The following is a 10,691-nucleotide window of genomic DNA, read 5'->3' as shown; positions in this document are numbered from 1 at the left end:
AAATAACTAGCTACTAGTTCATTACTCCTCCTAGTATATCTTTAATCATCTATAAATTCACATGAAATAAACTATATTGGTATTCGTATATACTATTTTTCTTCTTCGCCAAACACAATAAAATAAAATTAAGTAAGATAAAAAAAAAAATCCATACATAAAGGAGGAGATTGTTCAACTAGGTTGCGACTGCGACTTGGATGAAATAAAAGATGACACAGTCGGACGAAACTCCCTCCGAAAGAGAAGATATATTGGGGACATAATAGACTAGGAGATAACTTAGACTAGAGCAAGAAATAGAATAATATCAGAGATAGATAGTACTACGGTGAAAAGATAATGGAAGTATGATCATTGTAATGGGTGATAGTTAGTATAGTGTATATATGGATCATATTTTTCTTCTCGATATGCTTGCGGAATGTATACTAAGTAGAGGAGCAAAGAGAGCATATAATATATAATATAATGATATTCTGTCAGGATTAACTACTAGACTCGAGCCTTTCTTTCTCATTTTCTTTCCTCAATAGGGAATAGACTCGTAGACAGATTTCTGACAGCAAGCAACGTCAGAGGTCTCCTCCTCGTCTACGTCTGTCATCTCATCTCCATCTCATCTTCGACTTCTTGATTCCCATGACGAGTCGAAGGGAACCCCCTCTATCTGTTCTGAGTATTCCGAGTAGTTGGGAGTATCTTCATGTGCTCTTTCCCATCTGTGTTCTTTTACTTCTCCCCGAGGACCTATGCCACCTAGCAAGACTTCCAGCTCTCCTCGTTTTAATTGGGTTATTTTATTCTCATCTCAAGAACCTTATTCCAGATAATGCAGTAGCTGGATGTAACAAAGAAAGAATAAGGTGTCTGCATATGGAGAGGAAAGTATCTCCAACTACTCTTCCCTTCTGTGCAAGTCCATGTAGTCCTCTTTGGGGACCATGCCAGCGCCGTAGCCTCTGACGCATTTGTCTCGAAGACAGCGTATATTGGAACCGAATATGCTGGAAATACGATCATTGAGCGTAAGCCATTGCCCAGAGTGGAAAGGAGGACGGTGAGGTGGGTGGCATATTGTTTGCATTCTGGGCCGGTTTTGACGTTCTTGCTTGGATGTTAAATGCTTTCCAGAGTCATCGAATGTGAGTGGAATGATTTTCTTTTCTTTAATAGGGGTGGCGTGGTTTGAATGGCGGCGTTGTAGAAATTGCACCTTTCATAGTGGATTACAAATGGGCTCACTCCCTGAATATATTGGAAGGAGGAAAGGAATCATTGAAGATGCCCAGGGAGTTCCTCGGGTACTTAGAATGGAAGAGTGAGCATGGGAATAGGAAATCAATCCATGCAGTTTCGTACGATGGATACTGGCTGGGTAATAGCAACTGGAAAATATTGAGAATCCTAAGCTGGGAGCTAGGAGGTATTGTTCGATGACAGTGGTCACCTAAAGTTGGTTTGCAACCAGTACAACAATAGATGATTGAAACCGATGCCAAATGTCCCATCAGGATGAATAAAATCAGAGTCGATCGACGCTCCAGTAACATCTCCCTGGAGCTGTGATGACAGGATAGTGACACATCTTTCGTCTTGATCTCTAGCAAGGGCCGTAGAAAGACATGGCGAACTGAGCTTCCGCGTGGCTACTTCTGACTAGCTACCTTCTCAAGGTATCAGGCCATCGAGTTGGCACATAGCGAAATGATTCAAAGGTCATGATTAATCTCTTTTGATTATTATTGACGAGGATGGCGCTCATTGCGATGACCGCAGCCGGAATTGCAGCTGTGCGTTGTTGGACCAGACACTGAGATATGTGTGTAATACTAGTTGAAAACTGATATCTTCGGGGTTTGGGACACAAATTGGTATTAAGGCACTGATAGCACGAGTGGACAAGACGCGTCGTCTGGTGTCTGGGGGTAGCTTCATGAGTCCGGCAACCTGTATCCATTTCGCACAATTAGTTAGTCACACATGGTATACTAACCAGCTAGGATAAGCTTGTTGGGGTTCTACATACCTTGTATCGTTCTATAAATGGGTCTGTTGGAGGCCGGGAACCATATGCCACAGAACAGATCCAGACGATGGGGCGGAGGCGTCGTATTGACAGTTCGGCATCTCCGTAAAGTGACTGATACGGAGTTGTCCCACTAGTCTTCTGAATTTTATACTAAGCCCAAAGCCATGGTAGCACTAGATGGATAAGGGCAAATCCAATTTCAAGCACCACTCATCCTGAGTACAACCATGCAGGCAGTCATCGACATTCAACATCAGGAGAGAAGTTGCACAGAGACTCGAAAACTAAGAGCATTGCAGACCTCGAGATCTAGTTTGGGTGATATCAAACAAAAACCCTTGACCCTCGAAACTGCCGACGATAGTGCTGATCGGGGTGAAATCACCATGAAACATCCATGTAGACATTAGCGGCAGTGTGTCATTTGAATGATCAAATCCACAGCTTTGAGAGCATTCGATGAAGTACACTAGAAGCAAGGGGATGTGAAATAGGGATTTATGGATGTTTTCTGACGAAGCATTGTCTGCATTGATCGCATCCTGACTAGATCAAGCGCAACCTGACTTCATGTTCTCCGGTTTTATTGTCTCACCTACAGCATCACTGTTGGCTGTACTCATTGATGGGTCGCTCTCTGCCGCTACCTCCCACAATATTCTTCTTGATCCTCCTATGGAAGCCCTTCCCGACGGCTCGAGAACTGACGTACCATCCTGCGTGCCTGTAACGCCATGTATTTTCCGCCGGTGTCCAGGCTGTAGCCCTTTGACCAAAGAGTGCGGTGGCAGCAAACGAACCGCTCTTCTGCGCAACCCTATGCGAGCGGTCACGATCATGCACCATCTGGACTACTTAGCAGGTGACTATGGGGCGGCGTAGTGTAGCACTTGAAGCATATCAACCCATCATCTTTACTCGTTGTAATCCGATCCAGCAATGGTCGTTCCGTTCATGCTCGAGGAGAATATACCAGAGAAACTGTGAATGACACCTAATCGGGATGACTGTTGACACGGATTCTGGATGAAGACTTGTTGGAATGTTAGTTGAGACACAATGATCCACATGACTGGCAAGGTGCAAGGACCTACACTGATGAACAAACACCGAAGTTGTGCCGTTTGCGCATGAGTACTTGTCGTAAGAGTTGCTCTACGACACCGGAATCGATTGCTTGGATCCTCTGTTCGAAGAAGCGAGCAACATGCCACTAAATATAAAAGTGCGAGAGTCACGTTCTAGACCATATTTTCATCAAAGCCATGTACAGGCTAATAGCTGCGGTCTAGACCTCCTGGACGTATGGGGTAGTCGAAGGCGTAGCCGCTGCGCAGGAGAGACGTCAGCTTGTTTTTAAGCCCACGAAAATTGGTGTCAACATACACTCATAGCCTTCTTTAGACTACCAAGTGACACAAAACCGCCCAGGTAGCAAGACAGGTACGTGATCAACGGTCCGGGGCTCCACCATTGAATCTCCTTCGACTGGCGGTGCTGGAGGTCGCTCACTCGGTCTAATGACTTGATCTAATGGTGAAATCAAAGTTCTGAGACTTGTGTCGCCCAATCCAGAGCGCCCGACCTTCTTGCTGGGCGCATCGGGAAGCTGCTGCTCGCGTCCCTCGTTTGATGTATGGTGAATGGGATAATCAGACTCTCGAAGCAGTGGCAATGGTGACTGTGGAATGTAAGCAATGTGGAAGGTTTCAGGCAGGCACTGATAAAGCCTGTTGTTTTGGAAAGCCTGTCCAGTGGCAGTTGTGGCTATACCCAACCACGTGTTGCCGATGAGGATGCGAATCGGCATGCAGCATGCATCCTAGCACTACAGCCATCTCCTTCTAACTATTAGCCTCGCCATTTATACCACAGCTTCAGGGCTTGCGAGGCCAACATATGGATTGGACAAGATGTAGCAGAAGTGTGGCTGGGGGAAGAGAGTTCTCATAGAGACTCCCAGCTCCAAGGATGTTCTCTACTCCCCCTGCGAATTATATATCGAGGGAAAGCCAGTCGGGCCATTAGTCTTCATCGTGCAAAACAGCTGTGCCGACGTCTTCGAGTGTGTGAGGCCGAGGGTCATGGTTTTCAGAGCCTGTGAAAGTCAGGTATGATTAGCTTCAAGCAAGATTTGATCATACCCAGATTGCTTACCTTGTGGTTATTTCCTCAGTTTATCAATATCCATGATTCGACCATCGCCCAGATTCTGTGCGGATTTCGAATCCTCATGGACTAAGATGCTAAGCACGTCCGTAAATCGAATGATCAAGTATAACCCGACATTATTGATAAGAGTCAAGGGTCGCTGGAAGCCGCCAGTGAGGAAAGATGGCGGAGCTTTTTCGCAGGAATATCGGAAAACTGTGTTGAGGTAGGTCATCTAGAATTTCAGAAACATGAGCTGTGGAATTGAGAAACTCTCTGACATGGTATAGCGGTCGTGCTTGAACACTCAGACACAGAAGAGCCATAAGAAAAGGGAGGAAGAACGGGTGAAACAGACTCGACAAAGTAAAGAGATACAGAAACACGATATGTTTCAGGGTATGCCATTTCCACATGTGTGTGGTCTTGTCCAGTACACCGTAAATTGGCTGTGCGTGAGTGTTGTGTTCCCATTGTATTTGCTGCACCGGCCGTATCAAGAGCCGTGGGTGGGTTCTCGTATCCCAAGTGCAGAGTAGTGTATCTGAAAGGTGATCCAAGATCTGCACACCATCATCTACAAGACATTTCAAAGTGTCAATTTCATTGAGAATGTCCCATCAGGCCCTCATGAGCTCCGCCCGTTTCTTCGGATCCAAACCATCCTGAATAGATATATTACGAAACACCCTCGACAAAGTCTTCGCAATCATGTCCCCCTGAACCGCTGAGTTTCCCGTATAAGTTTGGAAACAGCTTCTTCTGTGAGGATAGTCGAGTCGACTATAGATATCAAATAGGGAATATGAATGAGGAATATCATGTCGACTTGATGGCTATATATAGCAGCATCGTACAGTATTCAGAATGGGGAAACAATATATAAGAAATGCAGTAGTATATAGGAGGTGATGGCGATAAGAAGAGATGGAGGATGCTTTGGAGGCCTTGAGGTATATATGGCACGAAGGAGAATCACCAGAAGTGAATTCTCACAGGCGAAGAAGAGTTCGAAAGAGCAACGAGCAAGTGAGGAAGATGGTGTGGGTGACACAAACGGGTATTTGCCTCTCTGGCAAACTGCCCCGGTCTGGAGGGCAGCATCCCGTGTGCCGTAACACTACGCAGCTAACCCCCAAGTTACCAGGTAGCTACCTACAAATAGGCCATGTCTAGATCAGAGTAATTGTGAAGGATATTACTACATACAAACGACACGGGAAATTGGCAGGCATCACTATGTACGACCGAAATTAGACCCTTTCTAAGTGTCAACCAATCAAAATATCCTACTCCCCACCATACAACACTTGGATCGACGAAGAGGGCGTCGACATCCCGTCCCCAATGCGAATCACCACTTTCACCTGCAACGCTCGGGCTTCGCGAATGCAACACGCCAGACAGGTCCGTCCGACCTTGCCAATGACGGCATGATGTCCAACAGACGCACACCATGCTCGGGCAAATGTTTCCTTGTCGTGCGAGCCCCGCGCGTCGAGAAGGAGGATCTCTTCCTTACCTAGTCCGCTGCTGTGGCCATCCGAGTGAGATGTCTCCGCTAAGGATTCTAGAGGCACCCACTTGAACGCGTACGATCGGTGCAACGGATGGCCCGGCAAACGATGATGTCTGTGAGAGACATGGCTTGATGACGAGGATGACAACCCGCCATCCGCTGTGCTTGGGGGATTTTGATAGTTGACCGACCCCCCGGGTGGACGGCACTCGTGGGAAGAAATGAATCGGACGTTGTAGGCCAACTCAAACGATACTGGGGTTGGTCCAGTAGCAGTGGAAGCCAGAAGAAAATTGGCATAAGCCTTCTGAACCACGGTTAGGTTATGGCCTGTTCGTTTCGTATCAACGGAGAAGGTGATGTCCTGAAAGTCGATGTTTGCTTTCGACCAGCTATCGCAGGGGCCATCGACAGGCAGCAAGAATACTCCACTCGTAAGCTCTCCCAAACCCAGAGGAGTAGAGTCAAAGGAAAGCCGGTTTCCGTGTTTGATGCGTGGCTTGCCTGGACGTCGGGGCGGCTCGCGGACATCCACCTCGAACCACGTGTTAACAAAGTGCTCTCCACTTTCAGAGTCTTTGGGCACTATGCCGCTTGCCAGCCACGCCAAACAGACCTTTGTACCAGGCTGGCTGGCCAGAACTCGCCCAACAATGCACTTCTTACTCCACCAGATCTTCCCCTTGTACGTGAAACCACCGTAAACGTTGGCGACTGGACCAAGTGTAGCCATCGCCTCTTCGTCGTTTTCTAGGATGGTTGCCATGAGAAGGTGGCTGATGGACTCGCCAGGGATTACCAACCCCGCCAGCCAGCTACGCGTAATCCAACCACCAATGTTCAAGGGACGTATGCTGTGAGGTGAATGAAGGAGGAGCAGCCGGCGCGACGGAGATCTGCTATACATCTCTTTCTTCAAGTCCAGTGTGGAATACTCTGCAGGTAGCGAGTTGGTAAGTGGTATGGTATAGGCGGCTTCGATTTTCTTTTCCACCCCCTCACCCTCAAGCTTGGACCGCAGTGCGCTCTTAAATGCATCCAGTCCTGGCCAGCCAATATTGTCTGCAAATACGAACAGTCCTTTCAGTTGCTGGTCAACGTGCCTGGGAGCCAGATGACACCGCCAGGCGGATTCATCATTATGGGCGGATGATGTAGAGTGATGTGTGAAAGCTTCGAGGAACCCACGATGGTGATGCCGCTCAGGCGACTTGCTCGGAGAATGTATGGTCGGAGAAGGGTGGTCCGGCTCCACAGGGTTGTAGGCGAAGTGGAAGCTGTCCAGAAAACGTCGAACTGTAACCAGATCCCAATTCAGCTTACCACTCCGTAGCCGGTCAAACTCGTACACATCATGCACCGACACATCGATATCCCGCGCATTCTGCAGCATTCCAACTCGGACAGTGGCATCCAAACGCATCAGTAGCTCCGCGGCGAGCAGCATCTGAACGAGGAACCACTTGCGTTCCAGCGTGAAATGCACCCAGGGTTTGTCAGACTTGTCCGGATCAAGGAAGTCGCCGTCGTCATGTGGAGGGTTCTCAAACAACACTTGTCCAATGTGCAACCGCCAATCAATCAGACTGAAGTCAAACCATGCCCCAGGGGTAGCCAATACCACTGTCAAAGCTTTGATCTGTGCCTTCAAGCTATGGGAATCGCCGACATCTGCAAACAGAAACCGCGCCGGTGGGTACAGAAATCGGTTGAACAGTCCACTATACAGCTCTCGAGTGCACTCCATATCTAGAATCGTCTTTGGTGTATCGCCGTGCAAAATGTCGTAGCGGAGAGTCTTGAGCGTCTGGAGACGCTCCACCAGGGCTCGCAGGTCGATATCGCGAACACCGATCCTCTTCCATGCAACCGGTCCTTCGCAGAGCAACTTCTTCCGGTCATGAATGGTACCATCCGAGCACTGGGCATATGGGTCATTATAGTGTCCCATCAATTCATACGCCTCGGTTGCTGGTAGAGTTGAGATGTGAAGGAGGTCAGAGCATGGTCGTGGTTTCTCTGGGCCCGCGTATATGACAGAGTCGGCGACGGGTAGCTCAAGAAAGTGACGAAAGCCGATTGTACCAGCGTCTTTGCCATTGACTGACAGCATATTGGGTACTTCGTGAACGCCGACATCAAAAGTCGCCCGCTTCGGAGCTTCCGATCGTTTCCAGTGCCCCAAATGAACCGGCATTTCCCCTTCAATTACCCAGTCATCCGGTACAGGCAAATGAGCATGGAGAGTGCACAGTGTATAGGAGGCGTGGGGAAGGGGCCGTCTATCCCAGAGATTTTGAATGGCGGGATCGTGGTCATCGAAAGGGAATATAATCTGTGGGTAGAAGAGTCCATGCTTTCCCTTCTCCAGCAGAAAGTATGGAGCCCCGGAGAAGATTGTCTCGATGTCCTTTTTTGTCAGCTGGTTGTGTGAAGGACCCTCGTGATGATGTGATGGATGGGCTTTAGCAGCCTGATCCGAATGGTGATGAGAAGCATGATGCTCGTCTTGAGAGTGTGTATCCGGCTTTGTGGAATTGGATCGGGCTATGTCAGCCTCCTAGAGATGGTCAGGCTCCCCTTGGCAAAGCTCCCAGACCGCGCTGGTATCCTTACCGATTTAGACGTCTTTGTCCCGGACGAGGATCCCGATTCCGAGTCTCCTCGATGCTTGTGAAAGATATCATGGATCACACCTTTGGCGTGGGATCCGGTACTGTTGGTATCGGACACATTGGGTAATGACGCTCTCCTGCCCCTCTCGTTCCTGGGCAGGTTATCGCCCTGACCCAGAGTGGCGGATGAGATGGAATGACGACGTCCAAAGAAAAAGGACATTCTGGGATTGTCGGAGACAAACGGGTAGGAGTTCTTTTGATGCTGTGTAAAGGCAAGAGGACAGGAACGATGTGTGGGCGATATCAGTCAGAGCAGATATGCTGCCACACTCGAATGGTGTCCGCACTCATTGCGGTCTCCCGAACGAGAGCTAATAAATAGTTATAAGGGGATAAACAATTGATGTGGGGGACGAAGCCCAGATAAAAAGCAATCTAGTCTAGCTAGTGCTGATCAGTCCACTGGTAAGGTGATAGGGAATGGCTGCATCCGGACGGTTCGAGGGAGGTCGAAGAACAAAAAGAAGGCGAATGAGCTTGGTAATGGAGCTTCCGCGATGACGTCGGCCATCCGGCTCCCGGCATGGCCCGGTCGGGCAAGATGGTCCGACCGGCACAGACACTACTCCAATTAAGTATATATTTTACAACTGAGTCTGAACGTAGATAGAGTCACTATTATACTGAAACTGTATCAAACTGTACTTGGGCTTCGCTGACAGTCATGTATACACTTTTGGTTTCACAAAAATCATTATTCAGAGTCCATTTCATTATGGCATGTTGACCGTCAGTGTTTAGGCGTGCTTCTGGAGGAAGTCCAGCGCGGTCCGGTATCCCCGCTCGTACTCCTTGCGCACCTGCTCATCCTCGAGGTTGGAGCGAGCAGCCATCCATCCGTGGATCTGGGTGGAGAAGGTCTCGACATAGTTGGCCTGCTGCAGGTTGGCACCGAATGCCTCGACATCCTTGGGGTTCTCGTCCTTGGAGGCCAGCACCGCCATAGGAATGTTCACACTCTTGGCATCGTTGGGGTCGAGCATCGCCGGGTGGCATTGCACTGCCGCCTTGAACAGCTTGTTATCCTGACCAGACGCCAGGGTCGTGATCTTGCCTCCCCAGCAGTAACCCAGGATGGACCAGGACTGGAAGCTGCCGCCAGCAGCGAGCTTGTTGGCCTCGGAGACAATGGAGGGGATCTTGGGCAGGTTTGCGGGAGGAGCAGCCTTGGTTTGGAAGAAGTTACCCAACTTCTGCTTGTGGTCGTCGGTCTGAGGAGGGAACCAGGTGATGTCGGCCGGCTCGCCCTGGAAGAAGTCGGGGATGAAGACGCGGTACTTTTGCTCGCTCGCGGTGGCCAGGATGTCGGCACCCTGGATAGTCTGGGGGAAGAAACCGAAAATGTCTGAAAGTCATTGCAAATCTTAGCATGGGCTTTAGGCAGGTTGGGAACGGGTCTATCATACCGTAGATGACGAGGATGGCCTTGGTAGCAGATTCGGGGCCGGTGACGTCTGGATAGAGGGTTAGTAGGTCCTTTCTGGTCCATTGTGTTTAACTTACAAGTCTTCAAGCCATTGATGGTCTTATATTCGCCCTTGCCCTGGTAGCCCTGGGCCACGATCGGGGGGATGCTGGTGACGGTGAGTATAAAAGACAGGCCATTGACAGGGCATTACTCACGAGCAGCAAGCCTTGTTGACACCAGACATGGCTGTAGAGGAACAGTGAAGGGGGCGCACGATACGACTGGAGAGAGGTGTGACGGGGGTCAGGAAGGACCTTCTGAGAGGGAGAGTCAGAAGCTGTCTGGAGAACATGTTAGAGACACAGGCGGATAGCGGACGCACAGGGAGAATGAGACGGATGAATTGGGTTGGGTGTGGGATGGATGTATGAGAAATTGAAGAAGAGGAAGAAGAAGGAAGAAGGGGAGAGAGAGACGACAACAGGGTTAAATGAAGCTGGGGAAAGAAAAGAGCCGAGATGCGAGGCCGACACACAGTAGTAACTTGGAGGAGTAGCATTTAGCAGTGAAAGCTTACCCCACCTGCCCTCGACGTCATCCGAATTCATCCCCGCCAATCCCGATTTCGCCCGGAGTTCCCTTCTTCCCCTTTCCCAGGGTCAGGAGTTCGTATCAAATCACTTGGACAGTGTTGCATATATAATTACGATGTTGCCTTATAGAGCTTCAAGTCTAACAGGAAGGATAATAGCATCTTGCATATGCGGGGAATAGCCTGGACCGGGCTGAGCATTGATACTCTCCTGTCAGCCCCACCATTACCATCCATCCCTTGGAACCGAACCATTCGTGAATTTTCTCACGACCACTACTACAGCCATTCCCCAAGATAAATCTCATTTA

At 49.2% G+C, this 10,691-nt stretch overlaps 2 protein-coding genes across 2 annotated transcripts; both read right to left on the bottom strand.

Annotated features, from left to right (window-relative positions):
• Positions 1–5,472: 5,472 nt before the first annotated feature.
• Positions 5,473–8,540, bottom strand: AtWU_01373 (uncharacterized protein; the record flags this gene model as incomplete). The annotated part of the gene is made up of 2 exons (XM_035496487.1): positions 5,473–8,262; positions 8,319–8,540. The coding sequence occupies 2 exons, from the start codon at positions 8,538–8,540 to the stop codon at positions 5,473–5,475; spliced, it is 3,012 nt and encodes a 1,003-aa protein (XP_035352380.1).
• Positions 8,541–9,117: 577 nt separating this feature from the next.
• Positions 9,118–10,140, bottom strand: AtWU_01372 (dienelactone hydrolase family protein; the record flags this gene model as incomplete). The annotated part of the gene is made up of 4 exons (XM_035496486.1): positions 9,118–9,725; positions 9,787–9,834; positions 9,884–9,954; positions 10,004–10,140. The coding sequence occupies 4 exons, from the start codon at positions 10,138–10,140 to the stop codon at positions 9,118–9,120; spliced, it is 864 nt and encodes a 287-aa protein (XP_035352379.1).
• Between the last annotated feature and the right edge of the window lie 551 nt (positions 10,141–10,691).

This window comes from Aspergillus tubingensis (genome assembly GCF_013340325.1).
Source record: "Aspergillus tubingensis WU-2223L DNA, scaffold_3, whole genome shotgun sequence".
Classification (NCBI taxonomy): Eukaryota; Fungi; Ascomycota; class Eurotiomycetes; order Eurotiales; family Aspergillaceae; genus Aspergillus; species Aspergillus tubingensis.
This window is presented reverse-complemented; position numbering and strand designations above follow the sequence as displayed.